The 19,486-nt window shown below is 40.0% G+C and overlaps 1 protein-coding gene across 1 annotated transcript; it reads right to left on the bottom strand.

Annotated features, from left to right (window-relative positions):
• Positions 1-536: 536 nt before the first annotated feature.
• LOC142151111 (protein mono-ADP-ribosyltransferase TIPARP-like) lies at positions 537-18,116 on the bottom strand. Its single transcript, XM_075206442.1, has 5 exons — positions 17,682-18,116; positions 16,215-16,377; positions 8,985-9,154; positions 6,155-6,418; positions 537-1,207 (listed from the first exon to the last, which is right to left on the bottom strand). Exons 1-5 carry the CDS (start codon positions 17,756-17,758, stop codon positions 760-762), a joined length of 1,122 nt encoding a protein of 373 aa, XP_075062543.1. The 5' UTR covers positions 17,759-18,116; the 3' UTR covers positions 537-759.
• Between the last annotated feature and the right edge of the window lie 1,370 nt (positions 18,117-19,486).

The following is a 19,486-nucleotide window of genomic DNA, read 5'->3' as shown; positions in this document are numbered from 1 at the left end:
GACATTGGGCTAGATTTACTAAGCTGCGGGTTTGAAAAAGTGGGGATGTTGCCTATAGCAACCAATCAGATTCTAGCTTTCATTTATTTAGTACCTTCTACAAAATGAAAGCTAGAATCTGATTGGTTGCTATAGCAACATCCCCACTTTTTCAAACCCGCAGCTTAGTAAATTTAGCCCATTGTCTTGATGGTAACATTATAACAGACAAAACTCTACTGACCCCACACCAATCCTAGCAGGCCACAGTCAGTAAATTATAATGCCAGAATTTCCGAACAGCCCCAATCACATTCCGGGATTACATGCTCAGATCTTGGGGGGCTCCAGTGATCGAGTTTCCAACCAAAGGTCCCCATATTTTGCCAAATATATTTGTGTAAAAACCACGTGAAAAGAAAGCACACACTCTTTCAAATCAATGTATTTACATATCAAGACATAATCCTCACCAAGTCCTAAAAATTGATAAATCTAATTTTCTTGCAAAAAACAAGTGGGTTTTTATAAACTTTGTTTATTGAATAAATTTATGTAAACATACTAACAGTAAACATATAGTAACAACAAATATTTCTTCTTTGGCTTTCTCAAACAGTGGAGGGGTGGAAGGGGTTTGCGGGTAAGGATACAGGTACTGAACTGGGCAATATTTCAAATATATTATCTTCTCTGCCCTGTGTTGCATAGTATAAATGCTGCCAATGGGCATTTATGTGGAGAGAATTCCCGTAATGGGTGAAATGTGTTGGTTTGCTATTAGAGTATAACCTCATCCGGTATCTTCCGATATTTGATGAGAAAGTACGGGTAGAACTGGTCATTATCAAACACAATAAATATGTCGGGGTTTTCGGATTCGTTCACACAAGAGTCATAGAGGAGGCTTGCAGGGTCCTCGGGATTTATAGCTGGAGGACGGACATAAGAGTATTTGCCCAATGATGGACGTCCTACCAGCACCTTGGCGAGAAACATGAAGCGGTAACCATCGGAGGTGGCAGGAGAGTATCCATGAGCATAGCTGGCATCTTTAGTGAAGTAGCAACCTTTACCGTAGACCGTCCCATGTTTACCGGACACACGTGGATCAAAGTTCTGTTTACAAATGGCTTCTATTAAGGTGGCATCTGTGCCATGGAAAAGATATCGTTCCAAGCATCCTTTATCTATGTTACTATTACTTGCAGCCATGTAAGCCCTCTTCCTGTAAGACATAACCGTAAATGGCACTAATTAAACACAGCAATATGACCTCCAGTAGAAACGTAATTCAAAAACACATGTAAACCCTAATTTGGATTCTACTATTCTGTTACATTTCATTCAATAACATCATTGTTAAAATATTTTTCTCTCAACTTTCAAATTGTTCAATTTGCCTCTTCTAATAGAAGCTCCAGACTCCGTATTACATGCTCTTAATAATTCTTCATTGTTAACAACCCTTCTTTGTTAGTTATTATAATATAATCTCCAGTCTGTATTACCTCTCTCTATAATAAGAACTCCAGCGTGGATATTTTATTAAAGGGAGGAGTAATGCACAGTCTGTGTATTACCTCTCTATGTAATAACATAGCCAGCCTGCTTATTACCTCTCCCTATAATAACATACGCAGTCTGTGTATTACCTGTCCATAACAACTCCGATCTCTGTATTACCTCTCCCCATAATAGCATATCCAGTCATTGTGTTATGTCTCACTATAATAACAACATATCTAGTCTGTGTATTTCCTCTCCATATAACAGCAACATATCCTATCATGAACACGCTCCCAGCTTCCGTGACTTTGGGTGTTTACTGTATAAAGTTACACACGATTCCAGTATTCAGTCTCCCTCTACCTATCACACAGGTTGTAGATCTGCTGAATCGTCGCACACCCCCACACACTTCAGGTTTGCCACAACCTATTGAATACGGCAATAGGACTCCGATATACTGTCCCACACTGACACACAAGGCTTCTGGCTACCCACAGGTTAACAAAGCCCACACCGGCATTCAAAGTGTTAACTTGGTTGAGCTATGTTATTCTTCACAGGCTACTAGATTCATTAGGGTATTAAGGACGCCACGTGTTAAATTTATAGATTTAATATACAAAGGTACAGGGCCTTTTGATATAAAAAAGAATTAATAAAAATTGACTTAACATACACAAGCAAAACAGTTTAAAATAAAAGGGATCAAATTCAGAGTAAAACTTACATGAGTTGTATAATCTATGCCAAGGGAAATTGGCTTGGAATATGGACAGCTTATCAATGTGGATTGATTTTCCCAAAATACTGACAATTGGCCCCTACTCAACACAGGTTTTTTAATCAAATTGAAATGAATCGGCCTTCACAGGGGCAGTGTTAATGCTAATAAGGGGGCAAGGAAGTCCACTGGGTGTCACTATAGTTTGCTCACAAATATTCCAAAAGTTTTCACCTTTGGCAGCTCTTACAGATATATTCCAGAGACATAACTCCCCCTTCAATAAACCGCTCATAATCTCATGCACATTTAAATACCGAACATGATGGAATTATGACAATGTGACATACCTTTCCCAAAGACGTGATTATAGCTGTTCCCTGATACCGCTAGTACCTGTTATTCACACCTCTGGTGTAATTTCTGCTCCTCAGTATGGAGTGACACACAGATTTCCCAAAATATGAAATATGAAGACATTTTCCTTGAAGTTCATATTTCTAAATACCTATATAGGCAGCCTTTAAATGTTGCCTTTGTCTGATAGGATGTCAAGCTGTGAACGGCCCCACCAAGTCTATTCAGGTGGGCAAAAAAATAACTTGTGTCAGGATATAGTTCACCGCAGGGGCTTTTGAAGCTGCTACAGGTGATAATGCTATCTTCTAACACTGGGATATGCAGAGTCACCGAATACACACAAAGACATTCTGACCTCACATTTTACACTTTAGTAGCTCAATTTATCAATGGATTCATTTGATATACCATATTTACATTGCAGTTATGATTTAGGCCTTATTCCCTACAATTATGTGATGAGTTAACCCTTATAAATAACTACAAGTTCTCTATGTTCACAACATATTCACTCTGTGTATTACCTCTCACTTTACTTTGACAGACTATGTGCACTGCTGGTAAAAGTGCCAGCTTTTCTGAAAGACAAACGACAGAGACAGGTGTAGTCTTAAAGGAAGACACCATGCATGGCCTGCTGTCATGTTGAGAAAGTCTTTGGACTATGATCTTCTTGGCCAGTCTGGTACAACTACAATTACTTGAACACCCTCACTATCTTCTTTAGATCCCGAGGAAGAATTGCTCTAGGAGGGAACAGGAAAATTCAAGGGACCAAAATGATGTCTACCATAAAAATCTTTGGTCATTGTCTATTGTTGCAGAAGCGCTCCACCTTGTGTTTCAACAGAGATACCTTCATGTCGACATCTGGCTGAGCCCGTTTTCCACAATCTGTTGAAAAAGTTCTGGAAGGATGGAAGTAGAGCATGCATGCTGAAAAAATCTGCATATCAGTTTTTCACCTCTAGTATGAACACAGCCAAGAAAGTTGCAACATTTCGTTCCACCCAGGGCATTTTATTTTCCTGGTTTCCCTCATGGCAAGGGAGCTCTTGGTGCCTCCCTGATGGTTGGATGGTTGAGGTATGCCACTCCCGCGGCATTCTCTGACTGAATTTTTATGGCCTTTCCTCCAAACAGATGGTGTCCTCTGATTACATCATTTACCACTGTCCTCTGTTTCAGCACATTTATCTGGAGATTTGATGCCTCCACAGTCCAAAGACCCTGAAAATGGCACTAAAGAGTTACAGCCCCCAGCCCGAAAGTCTGGTGTCTATTGTCACGATTGTTCAATCCCAAAAGGTGAAGGGGCAATCGGGAGGGGGGCAACAGTGCCCGGGGGGGCTTTGGATACTAAGAGACCTTCAGTAGCTACAGGTCTCACCTCACCTCTGGGCCACTGCAATGACCACCTTCAGCCTCAACAGCGATGAACAGGGACTGACACCTTTGGAGACAGTCTGAAAAATTGATGGAGTGACTTGTTCCATTTTGATAATGGCTTGACCTGGAACTTGCTCAAGTGGAACTGTCCAATGGTCGAGACCATGTTCCCTAAGACCTTCATGCAAAAAAGAATGGACATCTGTCTGTGAGCAAACAGAGACTTTACTAGTCCCTGTAAAAAAAAAAGAATTTTGTCTTCCGGCAATAACACTATCTGCTGTTGAGCGTCAATCATCAGCCCTAGGAAAACAATCCACTTGGCAGGTATTAGGTTGTATTTTTCTCAAAGCCTACCATCCTTCCACCTAACCCACTCTCCCCTCCCTCCTCCCGTCCTCTCGTCTCTCCTTTACATCAACTGGCCCCTTTTGTACCTGGGTTTTGTTCACCCTCCCTTAGGATGTAAGCTCATTTGAGCAGGGCCCTCTTCTCTCCTGTGTCCTTACCTACTCTTCTGCTCCGTCTTTTCTGCATTAGCCTGCTTGGAGCTTCTGAACTGTTGGTATTTTTGATTACTGCTCAGTAATGTTTTACCCTGTACTGTCTATTGTCTGTGCATTGTACGGCGCTGCAGAACTCTTGTGGTGCCTAACAAATAAAGGATAATAATAATTTTTGGTTGTGTATGATCTACTCATGGGATTGTAAGGCCTGGGCCATCTCTTGCACATGGGCCTGAAGCAAGATTGGGGATCCTGCCTTGGTCAACAGGTCCATGCTATTTATGACAGGCCTCATGGTCTCCATCTTGAACCTGTCCATTCAAAGTTTGGTGTTTAATGACTTTAGGTTCAAATGGGCTGAAAAGTTCAAGAAGAGATTTCATTAGAATCCCAGTCCCTCCTGTTCTTTCCGGACTATAATGACTACTCCTGAAGAATTTAAAGACTGAATGGCATCCTGCAAGGCAAACAGTCTTGTTTTGTCTCTGGAAAGACTGGTGGTGAAAATCCATCTGGGTAGGAACTTAAGTAGTTCTATGAAATATCCTTGATTTACGATTCCTCTCGCCCAGGCATCTGAGATGGAAAGTCTCCAGAAGAGAAGTTGATAGGCTCTCAACACAGTTGTTCGCAGGTAGGCAGATTGCCAGTTATGTCACCCTTTTACTAAGGGCTTGGAAGCTGGTCACTTAACTGGCCAAGACTTTTTCCATCTCTGTTGTATTTCACTTTCACTTTCCAGTCCCCTGGAAAGTTGACTCCTTGCTTTACCAGTGGAATGTAAGGACTGAAACCTGGTACCCTTAGGTCTGGGAGCATTAACTGGCAGAGCAGAGTGGGGACAGACCAGGAATCTTTAGTGGTATTACTGGCCCCCTACTCAACTGTTTTATATGGGGTCCTGTATAACAACATATCCAGTCTGTGTATTACCTCAACTTATAACAACATATCCAGTCTGTGTATTGGCTTTTTTGTACTAGCCACTCACACATTGGCTTTGCAGCCAATTACGGCTGATCATTATGGAGCGTGTTAGGAAATGCAATCATATGATGAAAGCACACACAGGAAGATAACGGGCCACCACATTCACGGGTCATTATCTAGATCAGTGATGGGCAAAATTTTTCAGGAGCGGGCCAAATAAAAAAGAAAAACTTTAGGCGGGCCAGTATAATTTATTAAAAAACTCAAATATTGAAATATATAATACAAATTTTTTGAATGGGATGGGAGGGTGTTATATAGCAGTGTTACCTCTATAAGTGCAGTGATCGTACAGACACATCACTTATTTCAGCAGGTTGTTGCAGGTCCGTCTTTCTGGTGAGCCACTAACTGACAACACAGCAGCCAATCGAAATCCGCCTTAGTATATGGCCCAGCCCATCTCTTCTCACATGACTTTCAGCCATTAGGGGGCGGGCAGGTGTTTGAGTGATTGACATACAAAGTGTCCTTTTAGGAAGGAGGATGAAGTGTAATGGAGGAAATAGCTGGGAAGGCATAAAAATGAAGGTTCTGACACACAGGGTCGGCCCTAATAATTTTATGCATATTTTAATGAAATTTTTTAAAATATTGGCGGGCTGAGGGGAACCTCTAAGTGGGCCAGATCTGGCCCGCGGGCCGTAGTTTGCCCATCACTGATCTAGATGATCTCATTTAACCTTTATATTCTCACCTGTAGTATTTCTCCCACTGGAAATAGTTCTGGACTCTGGAAATCTTCTCAATGGTAAAATGAAGTTCTGGCATTGTCTTGTGAAAGTGAATGTATACTTGAGAGTACTCACTGTCCACACATATCAATGGTTTGTCCTCATAAATGAGTGAGGTGTCAGTTATTAGCCAGGTCTCGGGGTACACACTTCCAGCAGTGTTGTGCCTGTTAGACCGTGCAGTTGAGTTTGGCGAGCAGACAGAGGCCAGGCAATTGTAGAGATGCCTAAAACAGCCAAAAAGAAGCCACTAAATCACAGTTGCTGTCAGGTATAGTCACTAGCATTTGTAAGTAATTTCAGGGGCATTTTACCGCTAAACAAAATGTCTACATGTCTATAGTATGGTCTAAATACACATTGAAAAATAAATGGCAATATAGAACTTCCTCCATCTACAGGAAAGACAGAAAGCGGCTGAGACAGACTTTGGCACGGCAGGAACACGGCAGGAACACTACATCGCTAGACTCGTAGTAAAAATTTGGGGTGGTACAGCGATGCCATCTGTACTTGTTAGGGCTAACGGCTACCAAGATAAACTTTTACAAGAGATTGTATAGAGGTCCACACCTTTAGCAGCCGCCTTTCCTGTAGAGCTATATGTGCACGCAGCTACTTGGATGCCCCCAGGTCTTAAGCGTAGTAAACGTTTATCTATGGCGGCCGTAGCACAGCTGGAATAGGAGGCTGTAGCCAAGACTGGAGCGGGTGGTCAGAAGCAGGCCGGGGTCAGGGCTGCGTAGCAAGCAGAGTAGTCAGGAACAGGTTAAAGGGTCAGGGCTAGCAGCGAACAGGGATTTCAAATAAAACAGCCAAGGGTCAGGGCAAACAGAGTGTAAGCAGGGTCCGAAAACAAAAGCCACAGAGAACAGACAGAAAGAGAACAACAGAGAATCAGGTCAAGTAGTAAAGTATACATAGGATCAGAGCAGGTAATGTTCAGCACACAGAGCGCTATAAATGGCAGGGAGGCATAGCCCTGCCTTATAAACACATGGAAGCCAATGAGGAGAAAGGAGCCACAGGGGTTGCAATCAGCCTTAGGAGGATGCTAATTACAGTAATGGAATATGCGCGCACATGGCTGACTGTCAAATTAGCCGGTCGTGGCGGTGATTGACAGGAGCGTCCCAGCTGTTGCCCTTGTGACAGACAGGACGCATGGAAGGAAGTACCGGCTGTCAGGCACCAGCTGGGATGCGCTACACTAGAGGAGAGAGGAGTGGCAACTCGTGATAGTCCTCACGCGGGCTCTGCTCTGTTTCAGCGTCACTGCACTTGCTCTGAGATGATGGTTGGTGCAGGCTAGCAGAGGGGGAAGGCTTTGGGAACTAAGAGAACTACATTAGATATAGGTCTCACCTCACCTCTGGGCCCCTGAAATGGCTTTAGCTATGCTACTGAACTGTAATGGACATTGAAATCATTTTCCCCTATGTTTCCTAGGATTTAACATGTTATAGGGGCCAATGAAGGGACATAAAGTAATGTTCAGTCCTAGAGTGAGGCTATTCTTCTTTTTCCAAGATCTTAAGACAAAAGGGAACTAGGCTCTTGCTGTGAATGGACCCTCATGTAACAACAAAACAGATTCAGGACCATTTACGAGCCACTAAACTGTAAAACCACAGTGGAAATGCTCTTTTCTGGAGTCATTTAGCGCACTTGGGCTTACGGAAAGCACGTGTATGTGCAGGAAAAGATGGCTGCATTTTTGGATGTGCAAAAGTTTGCACGAGCTAATGGGAGGAGTTGGGCCAATTGGGGCATTCAATGGTAGGTGCATGAGTTTACTTAGTTTTGCACTGAAGAGGAAAATTGAGATTTTATTCTGCAGCAGAAATCATTTATTGAAGATAAAGGTAAATTTATAGGAGTAAGCAGACTTTAAACAAATGTAATAAAAACATTCAAATACACAAAAATGTCACATGTCATAAAGACAGTATTGTATGCCCCAATAATTCATTTAAGACATAAATTAAACTAAATCAAACAGTATTTTAGGAAACAACTGAAAATCAAACAGTATTTTAGGAAACAACTGAAAATATTTAAATTAATAGAAGGAGTGGTTGTGAATTGGAAGCAGGTTGGACATTGATGTGATGTATACTTTCTGGAGCATCCGCCTATCTGCAAATCTAGATGCAGATTGCCTTTATGGCACGATTCCAAAGTCTGGGAAGTGGGCACCTAGAAATCCACTTGGCAGTAAGTATCACTTGTCACTTGTGACACTTACTCTTAAAGGAGGAGCACTGCAGGTCCGTACTTGCGGTTCGTAAATGACCCTTATTGTATACAAAGCATAAATATTCAGTGCAGTGGTTTAAACTGTTGCATTAGTACAATAAACTTTACTTTTTAGCGGTTTCCTGTTTATATATGGCTTAATGACTCCTAATATCCATAGAATTTACAGTAAGAATTCACAGAGTTCCGTGGCCATATAAAAGCCCAGAGCTGCAGGAGCAGTAGATCTATGCTGAGGACTTTTATCCATAACATATGGAGTGCATTATTTCTTATAATACACAAGTATTCTTAACTCACTCAGATATTATTTACAGAAATGTTACATATAAATATCACTTGTGTATTTTAATGTTGAATAATGGACAAGTCACAGAGCCAGATAAATGTGGTGTCCTCCAAAAATATCTTCGCTTACATGTAATGACGCACTTGATTTTAATGACATGGCCTTACGTTATTGGAATTTCCATTGCTTGAATATTTGTAAACACATCTGTACCTAAAATCCCCACCACCCCACCACCCTCTCACCAGGACAGAGATCTGAAGACCGGTCGTTTCCTCATCCTCCTCTTGGTTCCAGCTTTAAGGTTCATTTGTTCCATGTTCGTCAGATGTAGAGAATATGTGACACCTAACCTCTTACAGAACACCTCTTCACAATTGTTCCTCAGGCCATCTTCTATACACTTCGTAAATAGCTGCATGAGACAGATAGGAAAAGATAAGTCCCATTGAAAGTATAGAACAAGACTTGATGTACACCAGCTCAGAGGGGAGTGGAAATGTCTGTGCGGAGAGGGGCTCATAAATTTGTGACCTCTGCCTCTTTATGTAATTTCACTAATCTCTGCAAAATGTTTTCTTTCTTCAGTCATCAATAGCAGGCACTACAATGGAAGATTCCTTTTCCAGTTTAAGTAGAAACCGGTAAAGAAAATGCCACCCCGGATGGTATATACATCAGCTTCCCCTCTTCCCCTATGTCTTTCCTGTATTTAGTAATAGGTAGAGAGGTTAGTATTTTTTCTCCTGGGTCCCAGTGACGCACGTTTCCAATGGTGTAAGAGGAGGAATAAAGGATAAAATGTACAGCGCACAGAGTTGTCACTAATCCTAATCACAAATGTAACACTAACACAGATATCAAGATATAACAAATCGTTTTATTAATATCTCACAACAATAAAAACTTGCATTGTAACAATAAATGCTGTACTGCAATCATAATGTGATCCCCAGTTGTCTAGTAGTAATGGGTATTGAACATATTGCTTTTCCGCATCATAGTGGGGCATAGATTCAAAAGTCGAAAAATGTTTTGGATTCATTCCCTCAATTCATTAAATCATTTTGGTTTGAACGAGAATTAGGGGCCTATTTATCAAACGTTTCCCCCTGTAATAACAGTGTATGGGGAGTGCTCAGTAACGCTATTTAACAGTAAATGAAATTAACTTTTAAATCATGTTAATGTACGCCTGGCGTACACTATCATAATTGAAAAGTTTCAGTGCTATCAGCACTGCTCCGAAGAGCAGAGCTGAACAGCGCATGTGTGGAGGGATCACATGATCCCTCTCTGTCACTCACCGCTCTCCCTCTGCAACTATAATTGCCGAGAGAGAGCAGAGATGTTTGTGCACATGCCCGAGGGGTTCACTCTGCGCATGCGCACTGGAGTCAGAAGGAGTTCATCGCATGTTGCTTTGGGAACGAAGAGGCAGTGATAAGTATGTTTTCCACTTCACAGGAACAGCAGTTTTTCGGAACTGCTGTTCCTGTGTTGCTTTTTTAATAAATATGAGAAATAGTTCAATCCTTATCAATGCGATAAGGATTGAAAACTATTTTTCATTTTTGGTGACTGTTGATGAATGTGCCCCTTAGAGCTCAAAAGCATTGTGTAATTCCCTAGTTATTTTTATTGTATATTTTTCATGCGTTTATAAAGGTCCTATGTATCTTCAAAGGACTTTATGTCTGCATTTCTCCATTCACACATATACAACTCACTTATTCACCTGCTATCAGCTTTATGTGGCTGGCACACCCGGCAGCTTTGTTTCCATCATTGCTATACAGAGATTTATTAGTTTAACAACTGACCTTGGTCTCTAATGTATATGTACGCATACTGGCATGGTGTTAATCTAATATATATTTAAGAGTGGAAATTTGTTGATTGCAGTACAGCTTTTAGTGTTGCAATGCAATTTTTTATTGTGAGATATTAATAAAATATTTTTTATACCTCTTTTGATATCTGTGTTAGTGTTACATTTGTGATTAGGGTCACAGACAACTCTCAGCGCTGTACACTTTTTCCTTTATTAATTTTTGTTATTGGGAAGTCCACATATCCTCCGTATAGCATTATAGCCCATCCCATCACATTATATTAAATGTTACAGTTTATTAATATATATATATATATATATATATATATATATATATATATATATATATATAGTGCACCATTAGGAGGCTGTGTGTTTGTTTTATACCATTTGGTGCTAGCGGAGGACTGTGCTAGCTACCCTGGAGCAGATCTGGTGTATGGATTTTGAATTTGGTGCCGTTTTCTTCTAGTAATGTATCTGGGAAAAATAAGGAGTCACATATGATGTTTAATTTAGACAATATGGAGCTTGTACTTAAGCATTTTTACAAATCGATGCGTATGGATGAAGACCAGACTCCCACGGAGATTAATTGTGACAATTATATACTATTGTTATTTTCCCTTAATATTCAGGTGTGACAATGTATATTGTATGTAACCTTGTAATGTAATCTCAACGTGTGCTTTGCTAAATTACATGAGTTTAAAACTATGCAAGTGTCAATAATGTTTTGAAATTAGCCAGATACAGAGATAGATAAGCATCTCTGAGGAGTTTTTGTATGCAGAGGATGTGGACCTGACCAGCCAAGCAGAATAAGCAGAGGTGAGAACTCAGGCCCTGTGAACAATCCAGATCTCAGGACATCCATAACTCACTTCGGAAAGCTTGGTGTCATTTTGGGAATCAATCTGACCTAATTGAAAATATAATTCCTAAGGTGGGGGATGAAGAGCCTGTAAGAAGGATTTCAAATCCTCTGCTTTAGACATTACAAAAGTGCATTTTCATGAGGGGGTCTATCAAGGCTGAAATGTTTCTCAATCTTTCTCAATTGTGTTCCCTCACACACACCACATCTTAATTAGTAAGTAGTGACTCTGGTTTTATTTCCTATTTTATTTTCTGAAACTTATTTGTGCAACTTATTGTATGTCTTGTTATTAACTTTTTTGCAACTAAACCTTGGAAACATTTTTCAGATTAAATAGATTTTATCTAGCGTATTCTCCGTGATTCTTTGGGAATTTTCGAAGCCAAGGGAGGCTCATGCTACATGTGTATGTGATTTAAGTGTGAAACATTAATAAGTGGTCTTGGTGAGCGTAAGGACACCATATTAAATTCTTCGTTGTGGCAGAAAAGGTGTATTCTTTGCTAAGCGACTAAGGTGATGCCAGGGAACAGGCAGCTGTTGAGATTGCTGTATCTGGGACAGCATAAATCCCTTTCTGAGTATCTGAGGATCACAATAGAAAGAATAGAGTATATCTTGTAAAGCAGGAGGTAAAGGAACAGATTTATATAAGTGGGCAAATGTAAATAAGCATCAGACTACCTTAAAGAGATTGGAACAAGTTTGTCCATACCAGACATTTTCACATGAAGTCTGAATTCGATCCTCACACATCAGAAAAGGGGATTTTTTGATATTCATAGACCTTCGGGATGTCTATTATGATATCCCTGTTATAGTTCCTCACAGGAAATTCCTCAGGTTCTGGGTCTTAAGCCATAACTTTCAGTTAACCTGCATGTCCTTAGGCTTGGAACATCCCTGAGAACTTTTACCAAGGTGCGAGTTGCATTGATGGCAGAAATGAGGAAACAAGATATAGCTCTATCTGGACGTCATCTGGTGGGGGGTTTGGAGAGCATTTTTAACTATATGACAGCTCATATGACAGCTTTTCTACAAGAACATGGCTGTCTCCTGTGCTCATCCCACCTCTAACGAAATCTGTATTCTGTCTCTCTCTACTGGTATTTTTCCATCACTGTTCAAGCACGCAGTGATTACTCCTATTCTGCAAAAAAAAAAGATTCTGATCCAGACTCTCTTTCAAATTACTGTCCCATCTCTCAGTTCCCGTGCCCCTCCAAGCTTCTAGAAAGACTTGCCTACACTCGCCTCACACACTTCATTTCTACAAACAACCTATTGGATCCTCTTCTGTATGGCTTTCGTTCTCAACACTCCACAGAGACTGCATTGACTAAGGTTGTCAATGATTTGATCAATGCTAAAATTAAACGTCATCATTCTCTACTATTTCTCCTGGATCTCTCTGCTGCATTTGACACCATTGACCACTCTCTTCTCATACAAACGCTACAATTTCTAGGTTTTCAAGACACTGTCCTATCCTGATTCTCATCCTACCAATCTAATGGCTCTTTCAGTGTTAATTTCTATGAATCCACCTCTGCTAATCAGTTGGAGTACCACAAGGCTCAGTACTGGGTCCTCTGCTGTTATCAATCTATACCACTTCTTAAAAAAACTGATAAGCTCTTTTGGACTTCAGTATCATCTGTATGCGGATGATGCACATATTTATCTATTCTGTCCTGGGGGTAAATTTATCAAGGTCTGATTTTTTCAGCGATTTTAAATCGCGGGTGATAACTAGCGATTTTAGTCCCCAAGTCGCCAGATATATTAAGCTACAATTTTTACTTTGATCTTCAAAATCGCTGGTCATCTCTGGTGATTTGCTGTGATGTCAAACACTCTCGTGTTTAGCTAACTCTCCTGTGTTTAGCTAACTCTCCTTTGGCTCCTAACTGCATGATTAGTAAACACATCACTGTTACACTGTCCTGTCTATAGAGCCGCAGGTCCCCCGGCTGTCAAAAGTTTAAAAAAAGATAATTGTTAAACAAAAAAAAAGCGTGGGTTTCCCCACCCTACCACTATAAACCCTAGTGCCCCCAGCCTACTTGTGTGGAGTGCCCCCCGATTTTCACTAAACAAGCGCTAGGCAAACCAGCTGGGGTGGGAGGCACTAAATGTTAATGATGATGATTGTGAACAAGACAATCTCATGCCATCACAACAAATAAACTCTCTGGGGGGTCCAGATAAACACAATACAGAACAAAGTGTCTCTGTCGGAAATGAGGTTTATTAAGAACCAGTCCTGGCATGCCAGCTGCATAGTCATCATCAAATGACAATTAGAAAGGGACTTCCGTTGTTGAAGATGCTTTCCTCCACCATATGGATTATCCCACGGGCAAGATGGTTCACAAGTTGGAAAAAAGTGGAACCACAAACAGACGTTTCTGAATAATGCCATCACCCTATCAATAGCCACCAGGAAGTCTCTCAGGTAGTGGCAAGGCCCAAAGTTAAGGACAAATATTTGGACCCAGAATGGACAAAACTCAAGACAGATTTACAGGTTAACATGATGGAAATCACACCTTCATGGGCAAATGGCACATGGTCACAAAGCAGAGCCAGTTCAGAGTTTCTGCCCAAAGTACTAACCACATTTCACATTAATCAGGAGATTGTAGTGTCATTTTTTTTGTCCAGATCCTTTGAAAAAGGAAGAAAACTGTACTCTTTCAACTTGGTGAGAGCAATTTCCGTATACCTGACCAGGACAAAAGAATTCAGAAACACAGAGCAAATTTTTGTGATTCTCTCTGCGCCTGGGAAAGGGGTATTCCCCTTCTGAGAGCCATTTTCAGATGGATCAGAGATCCTGAAGGCCCACTCTACACGACCAGTGGCAACATCTTGGGCAAGCAAGTTTCAGGACTCTGTGGCAGCTGGATAGACGCCTATCTATACCGTCGGGAGTCATTATCCTCTGGATGTCTTATCTTCCTCCGATTCTCAGTTTGAAAGACATGTACTCTGTTCAGTTATTAATAAATTCGTGATATTGCAGCATATGTGGTCATTTTTGTTTTTTGTGGTCTTCCCTACTGTATTGCTTGGGTACATTCCACTGTAATGGCTGCCATGGAGGACTAAATAGAAACAATGTGGATTATGCTTACTAATAATTAATTTCCCTCTAAATATTCCACGGCCCACCAGTTTCACACCCATGCTTGTTATGTTTGTTTTTCAGAAGAAAGCTGCCTTATATACCATCCCAGGGGCATTTTTTACCCATCTCTACATATTGTAATGGAAAACAATGAAGTATTTCAAGAAAAAGAATTACCAGTAAGAATAATTTAATTTTTTTTTGCGCTGCCACACAAAACCCTTTAATTAGCAAGGAACATCCTCAATATTCTCACCTCTTCCCTAAGGCTTGGGCAGACTACTGCACCTCTGCAAGGTTTGTAATCTTGCTCCACAAATCCATGTACTAATATAATTTTATTTTACAATAGGAAGAATGGGGAAGCATTATTTCCACATGCAATTATGCATTTCTGTTGAAACGTTACTTTATTTCACATAATACACTTGTTTGCAAAATAATGGGATCCGGTGTCTGAGACATAGAAAATTTGTTGACGTAATTAACTAATTAAGTGCAAAACTTGCACTAGAATAATCATCTTGAAAAAGTCTGGAGTCCCAGATGAAACGCGTTGAGCCACGACCACAGTGACGTATGGCCACCTACAGGATATCCGGTTCATCTTGTGCATTCCACAGTGGAACACACGCGTCGAATCCCGTCTACTATCAACTGTAGAAGCCTGACATCTGAGTACCCAGCCGCAAAAGCAGCAATACCACTAACAGCAAGTATAAGACTTCTCCATTAAAGTCACTTACCGAACATTGCTATTTCATACTCATCAAAGGAGCCTATCTATCTAATGTACACTATTCAATTTCAACTTCGTTCATATTGGACAATGAACTATTAGCTGATAATCATTCTCAAGTACCTTTCAAGTATTGACCGCTACAAAATGTAACTGATTGGATTGTTTTAGGATGTGGAAAAAAGCCCTTACAATATTTTTTAAAATTCATTATTTTTTTATTTTAATTGCTGTGGAATTTTCTGATTATTTTAGTATATTGTTTATATGATATTTATTAAAATGTGTATGAGATTTCAAAATGGATTATGTTTTAACCAATTATTAATTATTATCAATTTACAGGGATCCTCATTTAGGATCTTTTTTTAGTACTAGGAGTTTTAGCAATTCACACTATATGGAGAAACTGCAACAAATCCCCTCAAATTGGAAATGATTTAGCTTGCATATAATTGAGCAATTCACACCAGTCATCTTGCCTACCCAAACAAATTCCCTCTGTTTTATAGCAATATATCACTAATAATAAGATCCAAAGTTAATCAATGAGGACCTACCATATATATATTTTATTACAAGTGTTATATAGGGGTGGGTGTCCCTAACAGTAGAGCTGGTCTTGTAATCAAGGAGGAACGCAGTCCCTTATATCATCTCTATAATCACTAGAATAATCAAACCTGACTGCTAATTAGTTTACATGTTTCACTGCAAAATTACTTTTTTTTTATTTTGTTAACAATAATTCATGATAAGAAGTGTCAATAAGAGCAGTGGGGCTAACATAGTATGCAGGGTGTCTGATACTCACATATGTAGCGGGATATTTATAGACAAAACAAGTGAAAATAAACTTTAGGCTGTAGATTTCTTCCTTTCTTACCGGACAATTACTTTTCCACACATTACTTTCTTCATAGTAGTACTTGTAGGTTGTATGGAACTGTACATTGGAACAGCTGGAGGTGGAGAGACGTCGGACACAATCGAACACTTTACTTTTGAGGACCGTCATACAAGAAAGGTCAATCAGGATCTCAGAACCCCTGGGTAGCAAGAGAAGGGCTGAATTATGTGAAAAAAGGTAAAAGAACTTGTGACTGGATCACTTACAAGAAACTTAAGGTATAAATGTATTTAAAGGAAATAGCGCAGGGCGCTTATTTATATAATTGCCAATGCACTTATTTTTTATATTGTGTATATTTTGATATAGGAAATCTTTATTTCTGAGACCAGGGGAAAAAATTAGTTTTCTCTGTTTTAACCTTGCTAGAGGAAATGCAATATTTCTGATGTGTATATTTGATACAATAAACCTTTGTTTAGAAAGTCTTTTGTATATCTTGGTGTAAGGAAATGCCTTGTTTGGAGTTTGCAACTTTTCTTGGGGAATTCTTTTCTTTGGAGGAAATGTGTATTCTGCAACTGTTGACAGAAAACACCCATGCTAATCTCATGTAGATTAGACATCTTTGATGTGAGTGTCCAATACCCCTTAAGGGAAAGGAAGGGGTAATTAGACTTGCTATCAGATGTCCACTGTGTCCAAAATTAAGATGCAGGAAATCACAGCAAGTTTTTAGGATATCACAGATAAGCGTAAATATTGTTAGCTTTGCATTGCATGTAAGTCCATGTTTGGGTAAACAAATTGCATGCTGATTCTAAAAATAGCCTGCGAGGCTGTGTATAAAACTGTATAAAAAGAGATCCTTTGTAAACTGAAATGTATCATTCTGATGTTCCATCGGACCTGACCACTGATACCCCACTGATACCTTTAATCAGTGGAACTATCCTTGTCAGGACACTTGAGTGAAAAAAACATCACTCTTTGCTTCAAGACCCTACTTGACAACTTCTTCAATATTGCTGTAATCCTGTGACCTACAGATTAGACCCTAAATCTAATCCGTCCTCCGGTTGTTTCTGAGGTTTGGATCCAGCTCTCCAGTACCACCGTTCTGCTGGTACCCAGCAACTCTGACCAGTGTGATAGGCCAGGGGGGATCCATCCACAGCACCTTGATCCATAGTAAGCGGTCAGGGGTACCAGCCCAAGTGTGCAAGCATGGGAATATACTAGTAGCGACAGTTACCCAGAAGGAACGTGGTCCTGGACGCCATAAAGGAGTCCAGTGGTGGAAGCAGGTTTCTCCTACTGCGGCAAGAGGGGTGTATTCGGAGTAACGAAAGGGATGATGGCAAAGCAAGCCCAGTCGATTCCCAGCAACAACAGACAGGGTGGCATAGCCGGTCCATCCCATCACAGAACTTATTTACATAACTACAGGAAGAAGAGATTGTCAGAGACATAATAGGATATGATAATTTTTCCCGCACTTACTTGTGTTTTACAGTCACTTGTTCCTTAGCAGGGTTACTGAACAGCCTCTCCAGGAGTTGCTGAGCCTCTTCTTCCATGCTATACCATGCATTTGTACATTTATACCTCAGCTGCCATGCATATGTTAAAACTGTGTGATGTCGTGGGCAAAGCAAATGCTGAGGACACTTCCCAACCAGGAAATTTGGGCAGATGTCTATATCATCTTCCTGGTGTATATGATACGTGGGTTTCAAGTTTAAAAAAGTTGCTATTTTTATTTCACATGGTAATTTTTGTGTTTGCTGGATCACAACAGCACAGCTGGATTCCAGGGGTCTAGTCCAATTCCCAGATTCCAGTGCCTGTAGAGCAATTTCTTCTCGTGTAGGTTCTAAGCCCTTAATCTCGCTTGACCTGACACATAACTTCTTACAGGGCTGACTAACTGCTGCCATGTCCTGCAGGATACATAAACAGAAATATAATAAAACATTGGCACTGTATTACTTAGAGCACAGATAAGCATTTGTTCTTTTACATCTGATACACACATATACTACTGTGTTAAATAACCTCTCACTATATATATATATATAAAAAAAATACTACACTATCTTTGGTTTCCTTTTCTTATGTTTCCTTACTGGCACTTTGGACCATGATATAAGAACATGACCTGCCCTGAGGAATTTGGGATTATCATACAGATGTGCCTCTCTTATTCATACATTTGGTACATAGACTAATCACCTTTTTTGGGCATAATTTCCCAAAAAATACTATTGGGAGCCATTTTTCCTTTTTCTTTCATCTTCTACATCCCTTAATATAAGGCACGGATTAATAACACACACATTTACATTCGCACTTACACTTGTAAATAATACACATGTATTAAGGTTCCAATCCATATTTATTTATTAGTAAAATGTATTAGAGATTAATTATACATAGATAATATTAAAGTTGCGGTATTTATGGCTCAGATAATCTAACAGTTAAAGACTTTGGTCTCATATTAAAGATTATTTCACAAGCATTAACTTGGTTTCAACAGCGTAGCGAATAGATCCAGCGGTTGCAAGTTATAAGTAATATGAGATTAATACTCAAAATTACTTTGTTTGTGGGTCAGTTTGAACTGGTTATTGGGCGGGAAGTTGCCCCCCACCCTTGGAGAAGATCAAATGAACTGACCTATGACCAGCAGACAACTGGAACATCGTTAACCCTGGACCAATGAAGACCTCTCTGAGTGTTATCTGTGTACATAGTGACACCATCAGTGTTTTTTTGTTAATTGGAATTGCATATAAGCAAGCTTCCCTGGGCCATTGTTCGCTACCTTCCTGACTGCAAACTACATGGACGAGGCCCAGATGAAGCCCTAGCGAAAAAGTAATATATTCGGTTTTTACACTTTCCTGTTTATCATAATTTCGTTTATGCATCATAATGGCTTGCTGTAAATCCTGCTATATTTTGCAATTAAATCTCTTTGTTTGTTGGAACCATAATAATCGCATTGGACAATAGACAATAGCGATGAAATGAACATAACAGCTTTAGATGGAATACGGTGGACCACTGGAGAGCTCTATAGAGGCAGACTTCCTGAGCTCATTCTGCATAGACCTTAGACAGAACCCCATTTTTGTAAGTGGCACAAATGTTTTACTATAATTTCATGATATAAATCCCCCTGACTCTGTCTCAGTCTGTACTGAGGACTAACACTTATTAGATGATACCTCTGAACACACATCTCTCCCTCCTAATTGAAGCACATCACCTAAAACCATGCTGCAAGTGTACCTTATTAT

The sequence above is a fragment of the Mixophyes fleayi genome, chromosome 4, assembly GCF_038048845.1.
Source record: "Mixophyes fleayi isolate aMixFle1 chromosome 4, aMixFle1.hap1, whole genome shotgun sequence".
Classification (NCBI taxonomy): domain Eukaryota; kingdom Metazoa; phylum Chordata; class Amphibia; order Anura; family Limnodynastidae; genus Mixophyes; species Mixophyes fleayi.
This window is presented reverse-complemented; position numbering and strand designations above follow the sequence as displayed.